Source organism: Dromaius novaehollandiae, chromosome 3 (assembly GCF_036370855.1).
Source record: "Dromaius novaehollandiae isolate bDroNov1 chromosome 3, bDroNov1.hap1, whole genome shotgun sequence".
NCBI lineage: Eukaryota > Metazoa > Chordata > Aves > Casuariiformes > Dromaiidae > Dromaius > Dromaius novaehollandiae.
Window position 1 is genome coordinate 2188198 of NC_088100.1, and position 25562 is coordinate 2213759.

General features: G+C 57.3%; 1 protein-coding gene across 1 annotated transcript; it reads right to left on the reverse strand.

The window, feature by feature from the left end:
• Positions 1–572: 572 nt before the first annotated feature.
• On the reverse strand, positions 573–14235 carry PNOC (prepronociceptin). The gene is made up of 3 exons (XM_064508247.1): positions 14152–14235; positions 8386–8528; positions 573–2424 (listed from the first exon to the last, which is right to left on the reverse strand). The coding sequence occupies exons 2-3, from the start codon at positions 8509–8511 to the stop codon at positions 1909–1911; spliced, it is 642 nt and encodes a 213-aa protein (XP_064364317.1). The 5' UTR covers positions 8512–8528; positions 14152–14235; the 3' UTR covers positions 573–1908.
• Positions 14236–25562: the final 11327 nt, after the last annotated feature.

A 25562-nucleotide genomic window follows, 5' to 3' on the forward strand; every position in this document is an offset into this window, starting at 1 on the left:
TTAGGCAGGAGACAGGAGCCCCGGTTGTCATCCTGGGAGTTGCCAAAACACCCCCCGCGGTGGGACAGCACTGAGACAGCAGCTGGGACACGAGACATGCCATGGGGAAGAGGTGCAACGAAAACACGGACACGGCTGTATTGCTGAGCAAAGAAGTCAACCCCGGAGTCCTCGCAAAACCTCAAGGAAAGCGCTCAAAAAAAAGAAAAAAGTAAAATAAAAATGTTTCCAGGTGCTTTCTGGACCAGCCTTTAATGGACGGGTGTCGTGTCGTGCCCTGTTACCCTCCTGCCCCCCTCGCTCGGGGGGAAACCGAGACATGGAGGCGACGGGGCAGGGCTGGGATGGGGAGCGGGATGCGTCGAAGACCCGAAGGCGTTCCAAAAATCTCGGTGGCCGTATGAAATACTGCAGGGTAGGCGAAGCTGAAACACATCATTTTCCACTGCAGCCCCCCCCCCCCCCCCCCAATCTAATTTGGGATATTTCCAGTGGGACTAAAATTTGGCAAAAATCCTGCCAGATTTTTTTTTATTTTTCCTGTTTTCTCTCTCTATATTTTTCCTCCCCACCCCCCCAAAATCCCTCCCCGCAGTCCGCTGCCCCCGGGGAATTCCTTGCTCCCGGTGCCGACGGAGGCCGCCTTCTTCGCGTCCTGGCTTAAACTGCTGCCGAGCGAACAGCGGTCATGAGCGGGCTCTCGAGTAGGGAGAAAAGTGATTTCTGAACGCGTGCGAGTCTGGAGCGCTTTGGGGTCCGTCAGAGTGAGGTGGAGGCTGGCTAGGTGGACAGGAGCAGGGTTTAATTTTGCCTGTGCCTGGCGGCAGGTGCCGGGACGCGGTGCCGGAACGCTACAAAAAAAAAAAAAAAGAAAAAGAAAAAAAAGAAAAAAACAAACGAAACAGAAGAAGAAAAAAAAGAAAATGGAAAAAAAAGCAGCTGAGCCGAGAGCGGAGCGGGCCTGGGGGCGGCTCGGCCCGCGAGCTGCGCTCTCCCGGGGGCTCCGGCACAGCGGGGACGAGGCGGGGAAACGCCGGCCCGCCTCTCGGAGAAAAAAGAAAAAAATAGGAAAAAAAGAAAAAAGATAGTTTTTTCTTAATTCCCCCAACAATTTCACTTTAAAAAGCAAAAGGGTCATTTCCCCCCCCCCGCTTTTTTTTGGGGGGGTTGGTGAAACATCCTTTGGACCAGTCACCCATCACTGTGATGAGCCTCAGCCAGGTCTCTGCCTGCTGGGAGCTCCTAGGGCTGTGTGGACACGTCGAAAAACACGTCCCTGGTCACCGAGCTAAGCCACGGCGGGGGCCGGGCTGCCTTGTAAAAAGAGGGGGCGGCAGGTCACTCTCTGGGTGACGGAGGTGCTCCAGCTCCGCTCAACGGCTGCTCCGTGGGGAGCCGACACTTAAAAACACGCTTTGAAATTTAAAATTTGGCATTTTTTCCTTCAGAAAACGCGTGCCCTGCCCGCCCCCCACCCCCGGCCTGCCTTGAGGGGCTGCCACGGAGGAGCGGCCCCTCAGCGCTGCGCACCCAAAATGGCGCTCGCTGAGGAAAAACGGGGGAGAAGCCGGGTTGGGGGGGAAGGGGGACGGATCGGGGTCGCAAAGCTAAAGCGTGAGCTGAAAAAAGCAGAAAAATAATAGTGGGCTAAGGCTGAGCCGCATGGGCCTCGCGGGGCGCGGGAGGAGAGGCTGTGGCGGAGGCGGGGAGGGAAGAGCCGCCTGGCCACCCCCTGAGGCGGGATGGGGCCGCATTGGGCGCCATTTTGGGGGCCGCGTCAGGCGCCATTTTGGGGGCCGCATCCGGCGCCATTTTGGGGGCCGAGCTGAGGGGGAAGGGGGAGGAAGGGTTGACTTTTTGGCTGCTCTAAGGGGGTCGGCGGGGTGTCGGGGGCAGCGCGGGCGCCGGCTAGATCTCGTTGTGCTCGTTCAGGTCGGCGGCTATGTCGTACTCACTGGAGCGGGGCGACATGCCCAGGTACTGCTTGAGGAACTCGCTAAAGCGCTTCTGGTTGTTCCACTTGCGTGCCGACTTCCGCACCCCGATGAAGCCCCCGTACCGCTTCTGCACCCCCCGGGCCGCTGGCACCGCCCGCCGCCTCGGCTCCGCCGGCGGCCGGGCCCCCGGCCGCTGCGCCGCGATGTCGGCCGGCTGCTCCGGCGACGCCTCGCTGCCGCCGTCTTCGGCCGCCCGCTGCCGCAGCAGCGCGCTTACCTGCGCCGCCCGCCTCGCCGCCGCCACCACCGCGGGCCGCGGGCCGGCACCCCGCAGCCCGGCGGACTCCGCCTCGAAGGGCCGGGCCGCGGCGGCGGCATTGTCATCGTCGTCGTCCTCCTCCTCCTCCTGAGGGCCGGCGGAGGCGGCGGCGCAGAGCTCCCAGGTGGCGCGCGGCACGGCCTTGCCCTCGCACTCCAGGACACAGACCTGCGCGGGGGGATGGAGAGAGGGAGGTCAGCTGGCCTCGCCGCCGCCGGCATCCCCCGGGGCTGGGGACCCCGACCCGGCGTGCGGGAGGTGGTGGTTTTCCCAGCTGAACCCCAAGACAATTGCTTTCAGCCCCGTTTTGGTCTAGGCCCACCCCCTGCTCACACATGGTCACCAGGACCACGTCCAGATGGCTTTTGAATATCTCCAAGGATGGAGACTCCACAGCCTCGCTGGGCAACCTGCTCCAGCGCTCAGTCACCCTCACAGCACAGAAGTTTTTCCTCATGTTCAGGTGGACCTGCCTGTGCTTCAGTTTGTGCCCGTTGCCTCTTGTCCTATTGCTGGGCACCACTGAGAAGAGTGTGGCCCCATCCTTTCTGCACCCTCCCTGCAGACACTTGTACACACTGATGAGATCCCCCCCGAGTCTTCTCTTCTGCAGGCTGAACAGGCCCAGCTCTCTCAGCCTTTCCTCCTATGACCAGATGCTCCAGTGCCTTCATCACCTTAGCAGCCCTCTGCTGCACTTGCTCCAGTAGCTCCATGTCTCTCTTATACTGGGGAGCCCAGCACTGGGAGCCCCACACAACTCTCCATATGTGGCCTCACCAGTGTTGAGCAGAGGGGAAAGCTCACCTCCCTCGACCTGCTGGCAATGCTCTGCCTAATGCATCCCAGGATACCATTGGCCTTCTCTGCCACAAGGGCACCTTGTTGTCTACAATGACCCCTCCCCTAGGTTCTTCTCTACGAAACTGTTTTCCAGCAGGTCGGCCCCCAGCCTGAACTGGTACATGGTGTCATTCCTCCCCAGGGGCAGGACCCTGCACTTGCCTTTGTTGAACTTCATGAGGTTCCTCTCCACCCATCTCTCCAGCCTGTCGAGGTCCCTCTGACTGGCAGCAAAACCCTCTGGCGTATCAGCCACTCCTGCCAGCTTTTTATTGTCTGCAAACCTGCTCAGGGCAAACTCTGTCCCTTCATTGAGGCCACTGATGTAGAGATTAAACAGTATTGGCCCCAGTATTGACCTCTGGGGTCCTCCACTAGTGAATGGCCTCCAGCTGGATTTCATGTGGCTGACCACAACTCTCTGAGCCCAGCCGTTCAGCCAGTTTTCAGCCCACCTCCCTGACCACTTACCTAGCTCATACTTTGTCAGCTTGTCTATGAGGATGTTGTGGGAGACAGTGTCAAACACCTTGCTAAAGTCAAGATAAACAACATCCACTGCTTTTCCCTCATCTAACCAGCCAGTCATCTCATTATAGAAGGCTTTCAGGTTGCTTAAGTATATTTCCCCTTGGTAAATCCATGCTGACTATCCTTGATCACCTTGCTGTCCTTCATATGTTTGGTAATGGTTGCAGGATTATTTGCTCCATCACCTTCCCAGGGATCGAGGTGAGGCTCACCATCCTGTAGTTCCCTGGATCCTCCTTCTTGCCCTTCTGAAAGCTAGGGGTGACATTTGCTTTCTTCTAGCCCTCAGGAACCTTCCCTGGTTGCCATGACCTTTCACAATGACATTGCCCAGCTCTCTCGGCATCTGTGGGTGCATCCCATCAGGTCTACATCTTCTCTCTTTTTCAGGTACCCTGTCCTCCTCAGGCACCACTGCTCGCCAGACGGCAGACCCCATGACCGCTGTGGGATGCTAGCCCTGGCTGGCAAGCTAGACAGTAGCAGCAAAACACAGTGCCCAGGGGAAACCAATCAGGAGAAAATTGTAAGAGAGCCACTCAGACATGTGCAATTCCCTATTTTGATGTCTGAGGGAAGCCAGACTCTTTGGAACAAAATATATATATAGTTGTCCCAAAGTGATGTGGTCATGTGGGTCCTTGTATGTCTGGGAAAGCTGTGAGAGTCCTCGCAGAAATGCCAGCTGGCATTTCTTGAGCTCAGCTGTTGGAAACCTCCAGCTTTGCAGCTCTGAGACAAAGGTTTTCCACTGCTCTCACGTACACTTTCTAAAGTGGCAGAGCTTTCAGGAGGCTGAGCTCTATTCTTCTTTTAGTGATGGGAGAAAAAGGGATACAGTCTTATGTTTTTCGATATTGAGTGTTGCATCCCTGCAGTAACAGGACATGTCCTGGCTGGGTCAAACAATCCAGCCCCAATGGGGAGGACACGGTGGGGGCAATGTTTGTATCCTTCCCTTTGTGCAATGGATCTGGGTGGCTTTGTAAGCTGGAGGCTGTTCACTGTGATCTGGACCCAAGCAGTCCTGGGTGGCCACAGCCTTCAAGTGTCCCTGGCCAGCCCTGATTCACCCCTAGCAGAGAAACACGTGCAAAGAGCACAATCTCCTCACTAGGCTCTGAGCTGGAGCTGGTTATTGCTTACAAGGACAGCAGAAACTTGCACTGAAAGCCTTGCTGGATCTACCCCTTCCCTATAAGCTCCTCTGGTGCTTAAGCTGGCCCTGGCCCTGGCCCTGACTGGGTTTCAGAGCTGGTTTGTCATTGCTATGGGGTTATCTGACCTGCCAAAAGCATGCAGCATGGGAGAGCTGTGGCAGTGAGGGATGTGTCTAATCCTTCTGTATAAACCTAAGGGTTGCTCCTGTGCTGAGCCAAGACTTCTGTCCCCTGGATGTCAAAACCTTTGGGCAGACTCTAGTGCCAATAGACAAAATGTCCCTGCAACACCCTGCTTTTGTGATGAAAGGTGTCTGGTTACATGCAGATAACTTGTCTGATTAGCACTAGCTAATTTTAAATATGCTTCAGAAGGAATTACCCTAGGCATTAGGCCAAATGCCATCAGTGGGGACTGTGGTCCTATGGCCCAGCCATAAAACAGGACCATGAACATCCTGGGATCCTTTGCCATCACGAGATTTCCTTAATTCACATGAAAACAGTTTCACCACTTCTGCTGCCAGCACTTAGATGACTTCCAGTCAGCACTGGTAGCTTCTGCCACCTCTTCAACTCAAGGGACTTCAGCTCTCATTTGTCTTCGAGTTTTCACTCTTGGACTTGCTTGACCCCGAGCATTCAGCGAGCACACGTGAACAACAGGTGGAGAGCCTGTCCTCCTTGCAGAGACCCTCTGGGTCATCTGCATGACAGAAACCAGCTCAAATGTGCTGCCCATCCTGCCTCCCAGCTCCTACCACAGCTGGGCTTCCACGCTGATGAGCAGGGACAAAGATCCTGACCATCCCTGCCTGCCCGGCTGGAAGGGATATCTCAAGGCCCTCATGGGCTCTCTTCCTCCGGCTTGTTGCCCTGCAGCTCCTGTCCCTGCCAGAAATGAGCAGGTGTAATTCTGAATGCTTCATTTCCAATGAAAGTCGATGAGTCTTTCACCGTCGCTCAACCTGGCAAAGGGCAGGCGCTGAGCTGTCTGCGTTAGGATCATTGCATGGACATGTACTGCACATGGGGCTAGGCATGCACAGGGCATGTGGCCAGATGTGCACAGTACACGTGGGCAGGCACGTGTAGTACGTGTGTCCCTTTGGAATGGGGCAGGAGAGAAGGTTTGGGAGGCCTCAGCAAATACGGGCCAATGCTTCTGCGTGACTGGTTCCTGCACTACCTGGAGCAGCTCCCTCTGAGCCAGGGTGTAAAACCTTTGGTTGGCAGGAACAGTACCACCATGGATTTGCACCATTCCTAGATGGCTCTAGGGCCCAGGATGTAAGTGATTCCTCCGCATCATGAAGAATTGCTCCATCAGCTTCTTTTTACCCTGACAGCCAGCAGCTGCCATGGCAGAGGCGTGCCCGTAACATCAGGGGATCTCTTGTTTCTATCTGTGAAGTCTCAGCTCTGCAGCCCTTGGGAAACTGCTTTTACATTTCCAAAGTCTTGAGTGAGGATGGACCAGCCACAAGGCTGGTTGGGACTTGCTTGGCCACTGCTTTGAAAATGGTGGTGGTTTGTACCAAATTCCAGCATGCCACTTCTACCTCAAATAAAGACTCCAGGCTCCCCTACTCCTGAGTGGTCCTGACTCAAATCATCCTTGCTTTGCGATACAAGCCTGTCAGAGGGTCCATGAGCCACCAGCCATCCCATCTCATCTCCATCTTGCTGGCCACGAGTGCCAGGAAAGGCAGAGCAAACCTGGTGTTAAGCAAAATGCCTCTTTTCACTGCTCAGCCTGCCTCTAGCCACAGGCTGGACAGGGGCTGGCTACCAAAGGTTCAGCAGGAAGCATGAGCTTTTCACTGTCCCGTTAGCACTCGTCTTGCTCGGGGATGTCCCCTGAGCTTCATGATGTGGCACCACCAGGCACAGAAAGAGCTGCACCCTCCAGAAATGGGACCAAGCAGGAAGGGGTAGCTCTCTGCACAGGTGCTGGGGGACTCAGGCTGGAAATAATGTTTCAGGGTAAAAGCAGAAGGACTCTGCTCCAAATCTGGGAGACTGAGACCTGCGTTTGCCCTCGCTGGAGAGGAGGGTTTGCCAGCAGTGCAGATGCAACTGCCTGCACCGCTTTGCAAGCTCGCCTGGGGGATGGAGGTGGCTGCTGGGGCGGCTGCCCTGGAAGTCACCGGTCCCATCTTGCTCCTGCATGTCCTCCGCAGTTCCCTGCTCTCTGCCCTCCTTCCGCCTCCTTCATGCTTATTGCGGCCGCTGGCTCAGCCCTGAAACCTTGCCACGGTGCCCGGGCAGCCTCGGCCTCCCACCGTGCCCCCGCAGCCGGTGCGAGGCGGAGCGTGTGACGGCCGGGATGAGTCACGGTGCCCGAGTGCCACGACGGGGTGAGCGTGCAGTCTTCCCGGTCCCTCTAAAGGGCATATTAACAGTCTGCTCTCCCCAGCCCACCCCCAGGGCAGGGCACCCCCGGGGCAGTTCGGACAGGCCCTGGCTGGGGGCAGATTGTCCCAGCCCGGCTGCTTTTCCCGAGGTTTCCCGTGCTGCCGGCTCCTTCAGGAGCAGCCGGGCCGACACGGCACTGAGCCCTTGACAGGCAGCCGTCACAGCCCGCGGTAATTTCTCCTTGCAGACTCGATAATAAACAGGGAAGCGGGTAGGGGGGATGCGATCGATCCTGCCCACGCAGCTGGAGGAGGGGGGGACAATAGGGAAAGAAATGTTCCTCGCAAGAGCATCGCCACGGCTCGCTGGAGAGGAAAAGAAAGCATTATCGGCTGTGAAAAAGCGCTCTTTAATGGATCTCCTGGCCGCGCGCTCTTTAATCAAGCGCTCGAGGCGAGGCTTGCTTCGCTACACAGCCGACTGGGACGTGGAGCTGAGCTCCGAAAATGAGGAAACGCGGTGATAAGGCTCCCGGGGGCCCAAACCCCATCGCTGCCGGGGAGGTGCTGCCCTGCGGTGCCAGGCCCTGGCTGGGGCAGGGAGCTGGGAAGCAGCCCGTTCCCCCCCGGAGGCTGTGCGCCCAAACAGCTCTGCGAGCAGAGCCTGCTCCCTGCCATCACCCCGGGGCAGCCCGGCACCGTGTGCCTGCGTGGAGCGGGTCCCGCTGGGATGCAGGAGGCTGGTGGAGGGCTGGCAGTGGTGCGGAGGTGCCGAGTGATGCAGGAACGCGTCCAGCAACTCAGCTTTGTTCCCCAAAACACATCCAGGGGCCAGAATAACAGGCTGGGAGGGGCTGGGTGGGGGTCTGACGTGCTGATTCATTCCTTTCCAATTAACAGTTTCATTTGCAATGCCTTTCATGCTGGCTTGACAGTCCTGGAGGGTTTTTTCCTCCCTCAAACTCATCGTGTTTTATAATGCATCTGTAAACCTGTCTCTAGCACAATGCCGGTCCTGCTGGGGCCTTTTGGCACCCAGGGCCTATTTGCACCCTGCGGGTGGCTGGCACCATCGCCCCGTGGTGCAATGCTCCTTGCCTGCTTCTAGCCGCTGTTCACCACCTCCTACAGCTGCAACGATGAGCCGAAGGTCTCCCAAACCTGAAAAAACCCATAAACCCACCAGCAGCGGTGGGGCGAAGGAGGCCACCCCGCGCAGGGGGCCTCGAGGGACTTACGAGCACATTGAAGCCGTCCCACTGGCTGTACGCGTGCCGGTCACAGCTGAGACAGTCGCGCTGGCAGTCGCCGAGCACGTGGGCGAACAGGCAGAGCAGCAGGAGGTCCCAGAGCACGGCCCTCATGGTGGCAACCGCAGCAGCTGGAGCACGGAGAGACAGAGACGGTGAGGGCAGCTCGCTGGGAGCCAGCGACCCAAAACGCACCGGACTTCAGATATCCTGCCCCAAGCAGATGCTCCCTGGACATCTGATTCCCAAAACATGCAGCACGTTTGCTCCTGAGATTCCTGGTCCGAAATGAGCTACCAGCAACGCGCAGACGTCGCCAAACCTGCCTCTTGGGAAGGGAGCCTCCCTGCCCAGGTGTCCCCCAGCACCTCCAAAAACAAATAGTTTCCCAGCTTAATTCTTTCCAGTCTATCTCACGCCGTGAGCAGACGGGGCTAGCTGGCCTCCGGGCCCCGGCGGTGCTTATTTTAGTGCGCAGACGTAGCGGCGCAGTCCAGACTGCCCCGGAGCAGGACGCTGCTTAGCCAAGCGTCACCGGAGCTGAGCACAGGAAAGGCCCTCGGCAGGCCTTGCCCTGCTCTGATTTGCTCTCCAGTCCGTTTTGGGGGACAGCTTGGACCCTGGCATCCCTGTCCTGAGCTCGGTAGCTGCCTTCCTTTGCTGCTGGTTTGACATGGACGTGCACCCGCTTCGGCTGCTCTGCAGCCCCGGCACAGTAGGACACAAGCGCTGATGTCCGAAATCACAGTCAGAGTCCGTTAAAACCCCCCGGCATCATCCAAGCCCTGGTGCCCCAAGGTGTTTCCACCCGAAAAGATAATCATTAAGGTTTAACGACCAGCTCTTTATTACCCTGGGTCTGGCTGAGACACAGGACAGCCCTTGCAAGCAGGTGTCCACTCCCTCCCCGTTGCAGAAGCAGGGAGCCACAGGGCCCTGTTTCAAGCCCCCTTTCAGCTGAGGCTGGTTTACTGGAGCCCTGCCTAAACTCTTGCACTGCCTCCAGGACCAATGCCAAGGCAAGGAGACCGAGGCACGCAGTGGTTAAGTGATTTGACCGAAGCCATGCAAGGCTGCTCGTGGCAGGTCCATGTTTGCAGCCCTGCCACCCTTGGCAAGTGCTCTCCTCCCGCTTTGAGGAGATTTTGGCCATGTCACCGCTGCCCAGGCTATTGCATGAAGCCAGCAGCTCTCCTTTCCTCCAAGGCTGGGCCACATGATCACAGCTTGAATCACGGCAGTGCTGGGATGGGTCCCATGGGGGACGATGGATGGATCACCACAGACATCTGCCAACAGGAGTCCTGGTCCACTTGAAACCTCCCTCTTGCTTTAAATCTGCCAGAAAAAGGGATCAAGCGCCTCTGAGATGCAGGAGAAGAGGGTCGTTGGGGCATGGTGGTAGCTGGTGTGAAGCACCTCTTGGCTGGAGTCTTATGTGAGGTTTCTAAGCCAGCAACAGGGACAAGAAGAGGTGGAGGTGGAGAGCAGAGCAGGATGGAGAGATGAAGGTTAAGGCTACCCTTGGTGGCACCTTGGATCCCTTGGTGCCCTAGGGACCTGGAGTAGTACGGAGCAGGCTTGGAGCAAGCCTCATCCAGCAGAAGGGGTTCCCTGCTAAAGGAAGTGGGGACAAAGTGGGAAGATCTCCAGAAGCCTCTTCAAAGTCATGCACAAGGGAAGTGCCTGAGAAGTCCCTTTTCTCCTCTAAAAATGATCCCCAGCCTTTCAGGCCATCTCCGACAGGCACCAGCAAACTACATGCCAGGCTCAGGGTCCTCTGCAGAGGGCTCGTCCTAGTGTCACACGCAGCTGAAACCCATCCTGGGCTGGAGCATGTGTCCTCCTTGAAGGTGAGGAAGACCCCAACGACCAGGACAGTGGTGCCTGCAGTCCTCGCTTATCTCCACGCAGAAGGCTCTGCAAACCAGGCAATCCTCTGGCCAGAAGCAAGCACCCAGCAGCCTTGTTGGATGGGAGGGACTCAGCCACGGACATCCAGATGTCCACAGTCCCCCAGTGAGAACACTGCAGAGTGGAGAAACCGAGGACCTCTGCTTTAACCAGGTCTATTGCAGCCAGAAAGGTGCTGCCTCCTTGGCGTATCGCCCTCTGCTTTCTATAATCCAGGGCCTTGGTGGTGAAGGTGTTTCCAGAGCCGAGTCTGCAGCTCCCGTCCTCTCTCCTGACTCAGTTTTCCTGCAGGCCAACGGGAAGGTGGGCTCCGGCGCGTGCAGGGAGCTCTGCCTCGAGCTGCTTCGCGTGGCACCGGGCGCTTCGCATGCCGAGACCACGGCCGCTTTGCGAAAAGGCGGTGGGGTGGCCACAGCAGCGTTTTGGCATCCTGCTCCAGGAGATTTTCACAGAGGAGCTTGTTGCGGGCACTGCTGGCCGGCGCTGGGTGATTCGCAAGGAGGAAGCAAGCGCAGCAGGAGGCTCGGGGAGATTTTTGGGGGTGAGAGTGGGTTTGCTCTTCCTTACTCCAGCTGCCGGCGGAGGTTGAGGAGCCAGCGGGTCAGGGCTCATCCCGAATCTATTCTCCGCCAGCAGCACTAACATCCCTGCTCCTTGCAATACAGCTGAGCGCTGGGCCAGAAGAGGCTGGATTTGGGATGCTTGAGCCGATTCAGCGGAGAGGATGCACGAGGCACTAAAGAAATGCCGGCAGGATTTCCTTGCTGGCAGCGCAGTGGCACTGGCCAGAGCCCCGGGGGTTTGTGCGAGCTCTGCTTTACCAGTGGGGCTGGGGCAGGGGAGGGAGCCGCGGCAGAGCATCCCTGGGGATTTCTGGCCGGCACTGCGGCCCCTTCGGTCCCTCCCTGGCCCCAGCCGCGAGCTGGCAGGGTTAAGCTGGCGGTGACACGGAGTCTGACGGCTTCTGGCTGTCATTTGCCGGAGGGTATGAGGGAGAGCTGATAAGAAGCAGGAATTAAAGCTTAATCTTCGCTGAGGCTCATTAAAACTGGATGGCGGAGTGAGTCAGAGGATCGGCAGAAAGCTCCCCGGAGAGGGCTGGGGCTGGGGCTGGTCCCCATGTGCCGCCAGCACCCCAGGGTGGCCGTGGGGATGGGGCCACCCCCAAAGCGGGGCAGGCCAAGGGGAGACGGGGGGATGAGGCCGCTGGACCGGTGACAAGGGCGGTTTTTTGGGACGGCTCCTGCAAAGCCACCGAGAAGGCGGCGGAGGGGCCTCCCCACGACGGGCGCCCTGACGGATGCTCCTCGCCGACGCCGGCACCGTGGGGACCGCGGTGCCCAGCCAGGCAGCATCCCCGCCGGCTCCCCGTCCCCGGGAGTGCTCTCAAGTTCACGGCGTCCTCGAGAAAGCCGGTGACATCTGGCGATTACGGCCCAGGCTTTTCTCGCCTGCTAATTGGGAGATGTTATCGGCGCGGGCTGGCCGGGCACGGGCGCTCGCCCGGCGAACACACTTCCCCGCGGGGAATCGGCGGTGCCGGCCGCGCGCTGGCGATAAGGCTCAAGGGCACGGCAGCAGGGCAGTGGGAAACGGGGGAAAAAATCCCCCCCTGAGCTTCAGAGCTTCCCGAAAAATTAATTTAGTGCAGCTGCCCTTGGCCATCCGTATTGGGGATGCTGGAGCAAGCAGCGCCTGGGGCAGCCAGGGCTAGATTAAGGTATAAAGCCTATTTTTGAGACTAGCAGCAGCTTCCAGGCCTCAGCAGAGCCCAAAGGCACTGCCAGCACCAGCCTCCAAAAAACCTGCAATTTGTCCCCGGAACGGCACCTCCTCGGTGGGACGGGACGAAGCTCTCGCCTCCCTCCTCCATCCTGCCCCGATTTCCCTTCTGCTAAACCCAAAACTTGCCAGCTCCCCGGGACGGAGGGATGTGATGCCCACCCTTTCCTTACACCCAGCTTTGGGATCCCCTGGTTTTCAACGAAGTTGAATTTCCCTGATATTGATGATATTATTATTATTATTGTTATTATTATTATTATTATTCGGGTAAAAACGGCAGCCTTTCTAGCAATCCGGCCTGCAGTTCGGCTAACGGAGGAGTCCAGCTATCCATCAAAGCAACCGGCTCCTGTTTATTGTTCCGGGGGGAGGACGCGGGAGGTTTACACACACCAAAAGGATAATTCAGAGGCCAGCGGACACGCCAGAGCAGCGCTCATGGGACATCAATAACCTGCGAGGGAGCAGAAGGCAGGTGCAAGGGGAAGCAGGTGGTCACGGCAATGTGCTTTCATTGATTTTATTTTATTTTATTTCTGGACTTGCGCACGGTGCTGGGGGGATCGGAGTGGGCAATGCAAGAGCAGCTCCGGCCGGCTGGGAAGGAGGAGATGAGAAAAGCCATCTGCGTGGGGGCTCGAACGAAATCCTCCCCCCACATAATTATTATTTTTCCCCCTTATTCCTACACTCGATGCCCAAAGCAATGCCTCATCCCGAGGGCAGGGTGAAGCGGCCTGGGCAAAGCACCGAAGGAGCCAAGCCACCTCCAGCCGAAAAGCACAATATTGTCCAACACTGTCCCCCACTGGCCCCGGCTAAAACACGTTCCCGCGTCGCTCGCAGCCTCCCAACGCTAAAACCCACAAAGTTGCCATCACCACTGCTCGGCCGGGCAAAAAGCCTCCGAGCCCGACTCCGGCAAAACGCAGGTGCCGGGAGCTTTGCGGGGAAAAAGGGGAAACAAAAGCTTTGCAACGCGTGCCAGGAGCCGGCGGTCGTGCGTGATATCGTGCCTCGATGCTGGCGGCCGGCACCGGGGCTCTCGGGCTTTCGCGAGCCGGGGGGATTTTTGTTCGGCTGGGGAACGAGCTCCTTCCCCGGCGCCGGCGGAAAAATGAGCGCTGCCTTTTGTTGCTCCCCCTCAATCAGGTAATTGGCCATAATTGGCCAAATTACACGCTGCAGCGAGACTATAAACACAGATGCGGGAGCCGTGGCTTGGGAAAGGCTATTTAGAGGTAAAACCCCAGGAAGAAAATTTCTTCCCGCATCCAGCCGGTCCCCCCAATTCCCAGCCATTCCTTCCTACCGTCCTTTCTTTCTCTCGGGGACCACCAGGACGGTTTTCCTGCCTTTTGTGCTTTTCCGGAGCGGAAAAGGGGCTGCTGCGGCGGCAGCGGGCTGCGGGAGCATCCTCCGGTGACCCCGCGAAGTTGCGAAGTTCCCACCACCCCTTTTGTTCCGGCTCCAAAGCAGCAGGACGCGATTGCGGAGCAGGGAAAGTCGCGGCGCGGCGGCTTAGCGGCTCCGCATCCCGGGTCGGAGGCGTCGGCGTGGGGGGAGCCGCACAAAGCCCCACGCTTTCGTTAAAAAACCCCCAATACCTTTGAGAAAAACGAACAACAACAAAATCCTTCCGTTGTGCCTCGCGGGGAGAACGACCCCGCGAGCTGTCATTGAACCGGCGCCTTTCCCGCTGGGAATAGCGGGGGGGCCGGCAGTGATGCTGCGAGGAAGGCGCTGCGTTTCGGCCCCAGCGGCGGGGGCTTGGGCGCGCGCCGGCTCCTGTTGCGCCCCTGCCTGCCCCGCATCCCGGTCCGAGGAGGCTTTTTCCAGGGAGCCGGATTGGGAATGCAAAACTTTCTCGCAGGATGCTCGCCCGCACCAGCGTCTCACGCAGGCACCGGCCGTGCAAGCGGAGGCATTTCTCCCCGCGGGAAGATATCACTCTTAACCCTTGAGGAGGAGGCAGAGGGATGCGCAGCGAAGCCTCCCGGACCAGCGTCCGGCAAAGCCCCCCCGAGCCGCCGAGCCGCGGAGCGGGTCGCCTACCTGAGGATGCGCTCTCGGCCGCGGGGCTCCTCGGATCCGCGCCTCTCGCCGCGCCGCTGCCACGCCGGCATATATATACGGTGTACACACACATCCACACACCTCCCTCCGCAGCCGGCGAACACGTGCGCCGCTGAGCCCACCCCCGGGGGCTGACACGCGCCGGCGAGCAGCCAGGGCTGCCGACGGGCCCCCCCGAGCCCACCGGCCGGCCGTGCCGCCGTGCCGGACCCCCCGCCCAGGGCGGCCGGGCACCCAAGCCTGAAAACACCCCAAAACCCCCAAATGCTTTTTTTTAGCAGCGGGGCTTTGCGCGGTCTGTGCTTGGGAGGGTCGCGGGCGGCCGGCGTTTTCTCTGCCAGGGGCTCAGGGTGCTCCATCAGCGCCGAAAATCCCTGCCCTGCTTCCAGCCACCCCCCCGGTGCGGCCGTGTCTATCCCGAAAGGCCCCGTCCGGAGCGGGGCACGAGCCCCCGGCAGCGCCGAGGGGGACGTCGGAGGGGCAGAGCACCAGGCTCGGCCCGGGGGACCCCAAAGGAGGTGGCGGACGCCGGCCTTTCCCTCCGTAGCCTTTCCGAGCGGATGCCCGAGGCCGCCCCGACCTCATCCGGGACAAAAACGGCTTTCAGACGCGGGATGTTTGCAACGGGGACCTGCCAAGCCTCCATGGAGGGGGAGCCAGTGGACCTGGATGGGTGCACAGCACCCAGCGGGGAGCCCAGACCTCCCCGGGGGCTTGTGTCACAGCTCATCTCCCACCCCGACCTCCCCGAAATAGCCGGTCGCCCCGGGAGGAGGTTGCGGGGGCTCCTGGGCCTCCTTCCCAGCCGGCTCCGGCACGCTCGCGGCAGGCGCCGCTCGGCTAACGAGCGCGACGCGCATCGATCGCGGGCGGGCGGCCGTGAATAATTGATTTCTGGGTTGGCGGCTGAGCGGGGGAAATTAAAACTTCTCATTCAGCGGTGATCGAAGCGTTTCGCTTTCTCCGCCGCGGAAGGGAACTCTTCTCCTTCCTGAAAAGGAGCCGGAGCCGTGCGCCTGCGGCGAGCGACGTCGCAAAGCGGGCAGCCGGATCGGCCGGCGGGGAAGAGGCCAAAACGCTCCTCTGTGCCCTTTCCAAACAAAATGAGATCTTTCCCCAGTTCTGGGTTGTTTTTCCCCAGCGGAAACCACTCATCGCGTTGCACCAGTGCTGACGAATGGTTTCCAGCACGTTGAGATGGGGATTTTCAGCAATTACGGCATGGGGCTAAGGTGTTTTGCAAGAGCAGCCCAGCAAATCTGGGTTTTCCCATGGTTTGGGTCATTCCTTTCTAGCACCCAGCATACAGGGAGACCAGGACCCTCAGCTGAAGCTTTCATGAAGAAAGCAGGTGATTTGCATGATCTTGAGCTAAATCAGCTGCATAGTCAAGAATAAAAGGAGGAAGGAGGATCCTCCATGCCCTGATGGCCCCAGTTGGTGCTTCCCACAGGGCCACATGTCCCAGTCCTCCACCTCCTTCCACACCGGTCCAAACCATCCTTGTCCACGTGCTGGGGACGTGGCCACCTTAACCCACCTCTTGGACAAGCTGGTGTCCCCCCATCTTCTCGTCCCCGCACTGGTTGGCAAAGGCCAAGCTCGTGTCCACTCGGCCCCAGCTGGGAGTTGGGGCATCGCTGCCCGGCCCGACACCGCTCGTGCCACCCAGCCTCAGCAATTAGAGAATAAAATCTGTAGCTGTGAGGAAATCGCGTGGTGGTAATTTCTCATAACGGCTCCCTAGGAAGGGCTGGATATTGGAGCAAAACGGCTCGGCGTGCTCAACGCTCCCTTTCGTTTCCAAGCGGTGCCTCAGCTATTAAATGATTGCGTTTTACGGCCCGTATGAAATCTCAGATATATGTGTGCCTGGAGGCGGGCGGCATAAAAATATAGAAATCTATGAAATTGCTGAAAAGTGGCGAAACTGCATTGCAGAAGCAGTGGTGGTAACGATGGGGACTTGTCCGGCACCAGACAGCAGTGGTGGCCATGGGGCTGAGGGGCTGCACGGACAGAGAAACCCTGAAGCCAGAATAGCAAATGGGAGGGGAGGTGGGGAGAAGCCTGAATTTGGGCATTTTAGTGGAAAATTTTGCTGCTGGGATGGCCAAGGGCTTCACCCAGCAGTTAAGTCCTGCCAAAGGTGTTTAGCCCCCGGCACATCTGTCATCTCCTTGCCTTTGGGGTAATTTCAGAAGCTCTCAGGGCTGAGATTTGCTCCAGTGCCCCCAAAATAATTGCTTATCACCGTCCGTTGAAGCACACGAACAATACCCGTTTCTCTCCTAACCTAGCAAAAAGATATTACCTCAAAGGGCCATTTTTTTCTGCGGGTGATTTTGATGCCGTTCGGCTGCTCGGCTCGCTAGCAGCCGCGGCTGAGCTGGCAGGACCACGAGGCAGACCGTGACATCGGATGACGTTACTCATGGCCTTGCTAATCGAGCCGGAGGGGGACGGGATGCCTGATGGCTGCAGCGCCTGGAACCAGCATCCTAGGCAGGAGAAACGCCCTGTTTGCAGAATAGGTCTCTATGGGTGCCAGCAACTAAATCCCCACGGTGTTTTCCCGTGAGCGGCACCCAGGCAGTGAACAGCCTGGATACTCGCCTGGGATTTCTGGCAGGGATTTGCCCCTTTGCAGAATTAGGACAGAAAATTTGGCAGCTTTGCTTGGCGGCGTCCCAGAGGACATCAGCGAGTGCTGGTGGTGGCACCTTCTGGCCTGGACCTATAGTGGCCACCGCTGTCCTCAGACTGGTCTCAGGGGGTTTCAGGTTTATTTTTCCAGTTGTTTCATTTTTTCTGTTGGGAAGCTGGAGTCCGACAGCGACCTTTCCTCCATGGGGCTCAAGGGGAAGAACATCCCACCGGGGGCAGAGCTGGAGCATTCAAACTGATGGGCAATTAGCAGCAAAAGCCAACTACCCTTCTCCTAAAGAGGACGCAAAGCAGATGGGAGCTGGCACAAGGGGAAAATCAAGAGGATTTAAAAGCTGCCAGGAGAATGCAGGAGCTGGAAAGCTCCGGAGCCAGGGCATGCTTGAAACAGGAATGACTTTGGGCTGGAAACAGGAGCTGCATCTCATTGTGCGGTGCCCTGCTTCCGCTTAGGGGAAGTTTTATTTTCCTTCAGAGGCCATTTGGACTCATGGATCCCTTAAATGTCACAAGCAGTGGAAGCGAGGACATACCCGGCCCGGGAGATGCCTCCCCAGATACGCTGTTTGCTTTCAGATGCCGCCTGATTATTTTTTCCGATTCACTCTGTCCCGCGGTTCCAAAATGGGAGTTTATGGGGCAGCCGTCCCCGGCAACAATTGCTCTTCTCCAGTCCATCAAGGAAAACGATTTCCCCCCCCGCGCGTCGCCCGTACAAACCACCTCTCCCGGTCCCTGCGTGTGGCCGCAATAAGCTGCCTGCAGAGTGCTGCACGAGAAGCAATTTTCCGAGCGCTCCGTGCAAATCAGGCGCTCGCCGCTGGGGCTGTGTCACCCTCACGGGTGGCCTCGGCCAGGGGCTTCGGTGGGACGGGGCAGCTCTTTGAAGAGCTCCAGGGGGGCCTCGTTGCCCTGTCCCGGGGAGCCCTGTCCCCGTCTGTGGGAGATAAAAGCCACGAAGGGCAGCAGGGAGCTGCCGGGGGACATTTCCCCATGCCCAGAGACCGGCTTAGGGGACATGCAGGAGGATGAGGAAGAGCCGAGGCAGTGCTTCATGCAGAGTGACAGGGCTGAGGTCTGCAAATGGCCAAACGAGCTAGGGCAGGCTGACCTGCTGGAAAGCAGCTCTGCCGAGAAGGACCTGGGGGTCCTGGTGGACACCAAGGTGACCACGAGCCAGCAAGGTGCCCTTGGGGCAGAGAAGGCCAATGGTATCCTGGGATGCATTAGGCAGAGCATTGCCAGCAGGTCGAGGGAGGTGATCCTCCTCCTCTGCTCAGCCCTGGAGAGGCCACATCTGGAGTGCTGTGTCCAGTGCTGGGCTCCCCAGTACAAGAGAGACATGGAGCTACTGGAGCAAGTGCAGCAGAGGGCTGCTAAGATGGTGAAGGCACTGGAGCATCTGGTCATAGGAGGAAAGGCTGAGAGAGCTGGGCCTGTTCAGCCTGCAGAAGAGAAGACTCGGGGGGGATCTCATCAGTGTGTACAAGCATCTGAAGGGAGGGTGTAGAAAGGATGGGGCCACACTCTTCTCAGTGGTGCCCAGTGATAGGACGAGGGGCAACGGGCACAAACTGAAGCACAGGCAGGTCCATCTGAACATGAGGAAAAACTTCTGTACTGGGAGGGTGACTGAGCACTGGAGCAGGTTGCCCAGCGAGGCTGTGGAGTCTCCATCCTTGGAGATATTCAAAAGCCATCTGGAGAGGGTCCTGGGCAAAGTGCTTTAGGTGACCTTGCTCGATCAGGGAGGGGGTTTGACTAGATGATCTCCAGAGGTATCTGCCAACCTCAACCTCAACCATTCTGTGTGATTCTGTGACAGGTGGCGGGTCCCAGCAGGGAGAGCTGGGAGCAGGATCCCAGAAGCAGCAACAAGTGCACGCACGGGCGATGGAGAGGGACCACCGTTCCTGGACATTCAAACCATTTTTGGTGCTGCAATAAATGATGCTCCTCTCCAAACCACTCCCCCAGAATGGGATATTTTCCCACTGTACTGGGGTGATGGTGTTGCTTGCAGCCGGGCGGCTGGGCCGGGTCTTGCAAAGCTCGCCCGCGTTAATGGCTCTTCCTCCCCTTGGGCAGGAGGGTCTCAGCCCCACAGCACAACATCACCAGCACAAAAGCAGATTATCAGGAGCTGCAAGAGGCTGCTTTCCACCAGGGTGGCGGGGGGAAGAAGAGCGTGGTGATGTCTCGGTCCCTCTGCACTCTTGCAGGCAGAGGGCTGGGGCCAGCGTGAAGCACAGCATGTCCTTTCTCGGCCCACGGCATGCCAAGCACGGCGGATGGATGAGCCCTGCTGGGCAGCAGGGAAGGACTCGCCGGGCCCGGCTTGAACCCATTTGGAGATGACTGTGTCTTTCCTTTCCCGCCCCAATATCGATAAACCTTAACTAAGGTGTCTGCCTGTGGTCCACGCACGGCGACGGGGCCGGAGCATCGCCTGGGCTCACCCTCGGTGGCGGCTGTCCTTGCTCCCGAGGAGCGATCGAAGCCCCGCTGAGGATGCCTTGGGTTGCCTGGAAACCTGCCGGCTCACCGAGGGAAGCAGATGTGCTGAGCAGCGGCGTTGGGAGGCAATTAAAACCCAAATGCTGCCGGTCAGATCGCTGTAGACGCCTCGGGGTGGCAGCGGGGGCAAGCAGCACTCTGCGGGCTGATGGTTTGCAAAATGCCAGCTCCGCTTTGCCTTTGAGGGTTGTGCAAAACTCTGGAGCTGGGGGCTCTGGTTGAGCAGGGACAAGTTGGTAGAGATCTCGGCTCAGCGGCTTGCATCAAGGCTGCAAACTGCAGTGATTGCAGGTGGAGCAAACTCCTACCAGCCATTGAGGACATCTTGGTCCATGGGTGGTCACAGAGCATCGAGGTCCTGTGGGAAGGAAGCAGTGAGGTGCTGGGGCCTGGGAAAGGCATGGACTGTGGGGAAGAGGATGAGGATGGGACGCAGCATGGTGTCTCCTGGCCTGTCGCTGCCAACCGGGAGAGTCCTGCTCCTGCGTCTCCATCCTGCTTCCTTATCTCCATTCTCCTGCTCCTGCATCTCCATCCTCCTGCTCCCATGCATCTGCCGTCTTCCCTGAGCTGGGTTTAATGCCTTGCATCCTCCCTGGCTGGGCTGATTCAATTCACTGGGTGGAAAAATAGCCGCTTTTTTGTCAGGTTGGTTTTCCGCCACTTTAGTGAGCTAAATGAGCTCAGGAAGGGGGTCTGATGGGCACCGGAGCTGGTGCCAGGGAGGCAGCGGGAGGCTGCGACAGGGCCAGAGAGGAAACCAGCCTTTGGGGCAGGAGCTGCCCTTCATGCAGGGCTTCAGCAAAGCAGCTGTAGTTCCTCACCTGGCTTTCCGGCATTGTGTGAGTAATAACATCACCCACGTGCCCTTCTGCAGCAGCCAGAATTTGGGATTTTCAGGGTGGTCTGTCCTGAACTATCCCAAATGCAATTATTCTCTGCAGATGGAGGGTGCAGAGGAGCTCAGGAGCTGCTCCACATGTCTCATGGGATGGGCACGCTGTGCCCACGCGTGGACCCCTTTGCTGCAAGGGACTTGAGGATCGGCCCAGCAAGCCCAGGCGCAAGGACCTCTGCAGTGGTCAGGGCTGGAGCACAGGGCATAGGAGAGACCGAGGGAGCTGGGTTGGCTCAACTGGGAGAAACGGTGATAGGGGGGAACCTTCAAATACCCAAAAAGGGATTATCAGGAAGTTAGAGCCTGGCTTTGATCAGAGAAACCAAGTGAAAGGATGAGAAGTGATAGGCACAAGTTGCCAGAAGATAAATTTTGACTGGATATAAGGAAAAAAATTCTTCCTCAGGAGGTCGGGTACCTGAGAAGCAGTGAACTCTCCACTCTTGGAGATACTGAAAACCCAACCGGACAGGCCCTGAGCAGTCTCACGTGGTTTGAGGTTCACCCTTTTTTGAGCAGTGGTTGGCCCAGAAGCCTCCAGAGGTCTCAACCCACTTACATTTCTCTGTGATTTTCTGATTCTACCCAAAGGGAGGTGGAAGGTAACGGAGACCCTGAAATGGGCAGGGAAGACTTTTATTAAAAGTAATAAGGTGGGAGGTTAGTTCATCTATTTGTAACTTTGTGGCAGGGTCCAGGAAATCTGAAAAAGGGAGGGAGTTAGGTATATCCTCCAAACCCCACCTCCTCCAGGAGTAGCAGGACATGGCCATCTCCACAGACTGGTCTGAGAGCTGATACTGGAGGGCTGGAGAGGATGGAGCAGCTTTTGGAGAGCAACAGTAGCTGAGGAGTGTCTTTCGCACACAGAAAGATGATGGAGAGCATCCTCAGCCCATGGTTTTTCAAAGGAGTTTGTAAGAATAACCACCAGCTCTGACCTGATCAGAAACCCCCTATCTGCATCACTTTGCCTGTGGATGAACCTGGCACCTGGAGCACCATGTCTTTTCTATGGTGTTGGTTTGGGGGACTTTGTCACATGAACCCTACAAGAAAAATAAAGGTCGGTGACATCTGTTCTTCAGAGATCTCTGAATTTGCCATTCCGAGGAGATTTCTGCCCTCAAAACTCCTAGTGTCAGGATTACAGACCTTCCTCCTGGTTCTCCTGTGCCAGGACATACAACTGCCTTACCCTAAAAGCCTCTGCTGATCTGCTCTCCTTAGCTCTATTCTGCCGCCGTGCACACAGCCATCATCCCATGTATCACGTACCCATGTACCCACCTTGTCATGAGCCCTCGAGGCAGAATACGGCCCTCATGCTGGTTTGAAAATGGCCTGTGATTTTCTCTGATGAGAACCACCTTCATCTCATAGCAACCTTCAGCGAAGCAGTACTCTACAGTCATAATCCTGACATCGATCCCAGGCACCCATGTGTATCTGATTGCATTATAACACTTTTAATATGCTTCTCCTGAAATAAAGTTAGCTCTAGATATTGCCGACAAGACAAGAGTGCTGCTGTTCAGCAGGAGTTAGAGCTCTTGGTAGAAGTTAGTGGTGGGCACTTTATGGGGCCACGAAGTATTTGTGTCATCTCGTTACAAATTGCAGTTTTATCGAAAGCACAATTGCACTCATTTAGCTGTCGCTCAAACTGCTCTGCAGCTACTTATTAGCACTGGAGCAGGGAGCAATACGACTTTGCTGAAGATCACACATCCTTCCACAAATTACCTCTTGCTGATAAATTAGGCATGTCGATATGAAGTTGGCCTGGCTGGTGCCTTAAAGACACAAGTATCTGAATTTCAGGAAGCACTTAAGAAGCCCAAGCACATGCCAAGCGGGCAGACTACAAGATGGGTGGAAAGCTAGCCAAGCTACCAGCCTCAAAGGGTTGGGATCAGTGGTTCAAAGTCCTGCTCGTGGCCTTCACAGGTGGCCATCGGGGTCAATGTTGGGACTGATACTGTCTAATGTCTTCGTCGCCAGCTTGGGTGATGGGGCAGCATAGAGCCTCGGTAAGTCTGCAGAGGGTATCAAACTGGGGGAGTTCAATATGCTGGAGGGCAGCACTGCTATTCAGAGGGACCTTGACAGGCTGGAGAAACGGGCTAACAGGAACCTCAGGAAGCTGAACACAGGCAAACGCAGCCTGGCATCTGGGAAGAATAACCCCATGCAACAGCAGAGGCCGGGGGGCTGTTGGGGTGTTGTTTTGCAGAAGAGGACCTGGTGATGGTGGAGGACAAACCAGCAGCGTGCCCGTGCGGTGATGGAAGCCAACCACATATGGGGCTGAACAAGATGATATCCAGCAGGTCAAGGGAAGTGATTACTCCTCTATATTCAGCATTTATGAAACCACATCTGGAGTATTACGCCCAATTTTCAGCTTCTCTGCTCAAGAAGACCAATGAACTGGGGCGAGACCAGTCGAGATGGCAAAGGGAGGGATTTTACTGCTGTCTCCAATTATCTGAAGTGGTGTAACAGAGAAGACAGACCCTGGCTCTTCTCAGAGATGCACAGAGACAGGACAAGAGTCAATGGGCGCAAGTAGCAACAAGGAAGATTCCAGTTAGATAGAGGGAAAAACTCTCCACCATGATGGTAGTCAACCACTGGAACGGTGCCCAGAGAGACAGGATGACTCTCAGACCTTGGAGACACTGAGAGCTCCACCAGACCAGAGCCTGAGCAGCCCGATCTACTTTGAGGTTGGCCCTGCTTTGAGCAGGGGTTGGACCGGAGACCTCCAACGGTCCCAACCCACATGTATTACACCACGATCATAAATGTGGGTCAGCCCACACATTACCCTCACCCTGGGCACCAAAAAAGGTGCTGAAGAAAGGCCGTGGAGCAGTTCCCACTCGAATCCTCACCGCTCCGCGCTGACTCGGATACTCTTCAGGCTGAAATGTCACATCTTGGTCTATTGTCTCAGAAACGGCACGTGGAGGAGGTGGAAGGGGAGATAGATCTGACACCAATTATGTTCCAGCGTGTGGCTTGTCACCAGCGGGGATTCAGCGCGCTCTCCCGAGGCGTCTGAGAGCTGTGAGCGCAGCCGAGCGCATCTCCGAGTCTGGAGGTGTGAAGAGCGGCTCTGCGACGAGACACGACAGCGGAGAGGCAGGCAGCAAAGCCCCGTCGTTGCCTCCTCCTGCCCCTCTTCCCCACTGAGCGGCTGCGCAAGAGGGAAAGCCAGCTTTCCTGGAGGAAAACTCTTGAGTTTAGGCAAAACCAGGGAAAAGTTTCAAGGAAAGGGATGAGAAAGCCTCGCTTGGGTAGGGAAAGCTGGTCGCACGGGCTGTGGGGCTGGGAGAGGGATGCAGCTGGAACGCCGGCCGCGCTACGGGGACAGCAGCAACATCTGCATGGCGAGCACGGGTGGACATGCGTGCACCCTGCGTGGGCGTGCACGTATATACGTGTGCGTGCACGTATATATGCGTGCAAGGGCTCGAGGGCCCCAACAGCAGTTCGGTTCGGCACCGCATGAAGGATTTGCTGGATGAGGGGCCCCGGGCTGCAAAGCGGGCGATAATAACGATCCCGTTAGCCCACGGCTCGCTATATTTATGCTCCGCACAAAGATAACGTTGCTGAAATTAAGTGGCGTTGCTTTAAAAAGACCACGAGAAATGCTCTATTTTTAAATCCCCGGTGCTCTCCCCCCATCCATTGCGCTGGCTGGTGCTTGTCGAGCGGCTCCGCTAAAAGCCCTGCCAGTAATTTTAGAACGCGGCACAGCTGTGAAGCCCGCCGCGGTGGGAAGAAGGGTGGTGGGCGCCATGGGGGGATGCAATCACAAGTGCCACGAGTTTGCCGGTCCTTGGTTTAGCCTCTGCTAGACGGGCACCTGGATCCTGGGTCCTTGCTCCCCTTCGATCTTGCCGTGCCCGCAGTCTTCCTCTCCCGCCTGCATCCCCATCACCGGCCCCGGGAACACCGAGGCGACCAGCGAGGACGGGGACAGCGGCCCGTGCAGAGCTGCTTTCGCCGCGGAGGGTAATTAGCCACCAGCTTTGGCACGAGGTTGCGATCAGGCGTAAGCATCGCGTGGAGAGGCTGCGATGGAGTAGGACGCCCCGGCTACTCAATACCAATCAGGGTCTCAAAGAAAGGACAGAAATAAAGCTGCTCCTTCCAATTACCGTCCTCGCGGAGACAGCGAAAAGAGCCGCGGCAGGCTCGAGGGGTGGGAAACCTCTAAGTGCACGGTGCAAAGCAGCGTCAGGTTCCCGAGCATGTCGAGGGAGTGGGGAATGGCTCCGAGCTGGGGTCAGCGCGGCACGGCACTGCTTGGGGTCCGGGAAGGTTTCGCCCAGCTGCGGCATCGCCAGGGCTGTAGATACGCATGCAATCCCGAAACGCCGGCGCTGACTCCCAACAGGGAGAAAGCTCGCGAAGTTTAATGAAACCCCTTAGCAGATCGATAATAATAAAAGAAAAAGAAAGATAATAATAACACGCAGGGATTTTGTTACTCGGCAGCCACGAAATCTTGCCCCCGCCGTCCTGCGGGCTTGCACCCACCACTCACCCACGCGCGTGCACCCAGGGCTGGCGACCTGCTGAGCCACATTGCACCAAAAAACCCCCAAAAGAAAGCGTATAGTACTTTCCAAAAGGAAAACTGCTACATCACTGTCTTCTTTGCACATAAAACCTCTGAGTCACCGCAGGAATGTGCAGCGCTTTTTAATAGAGTCCAAACTGTCTTAATGGGCCGAGTAGTTTAACAACTCTCTTTGCAGGGGCTTTGATTTATTCTGTTTTTATTTATGGAGTTAAAATATCCCCATTCGAGCTCGCCGGCGGAAGGATCCCAGTGCCGGTGCCATCAGTCAGGACTACAGAGAGCACTTCAAAGCCAGCGGCCTCCAGGACGGATCGTTTTCCCTAACTACCCTGACCCGCGGCTCTGCGTGTTTGCAGGACCGAAGCCCGAGCGCTCGCTCTGACCCAAGAGGTTAGAGCGGCCGGTGCCGGGTATCGCGCGGGTGAGGAAGGACGAGCGCAGACTGACTCACTCCATGCCAATGGCCTGCTTCATGCTCCAATTAATTATTTTTTTTCCACCTGAATGCAAAAATAGCGATCGCCCCATTGGGATGAGACAGCCACAAGCTAGCAGGCTGGGTTGCCGACTTAGAAGAGCTAAGGAAATAAATGGTGGGACTCAGGGTAAAAAGAGGTTTCACGCTACCTTAAAATGAAACACTGGAAATAATAATGGGGAGGAAAAAAAAAAAATCCAGCGAGGGTGATTAAATGCTCCCTGCCA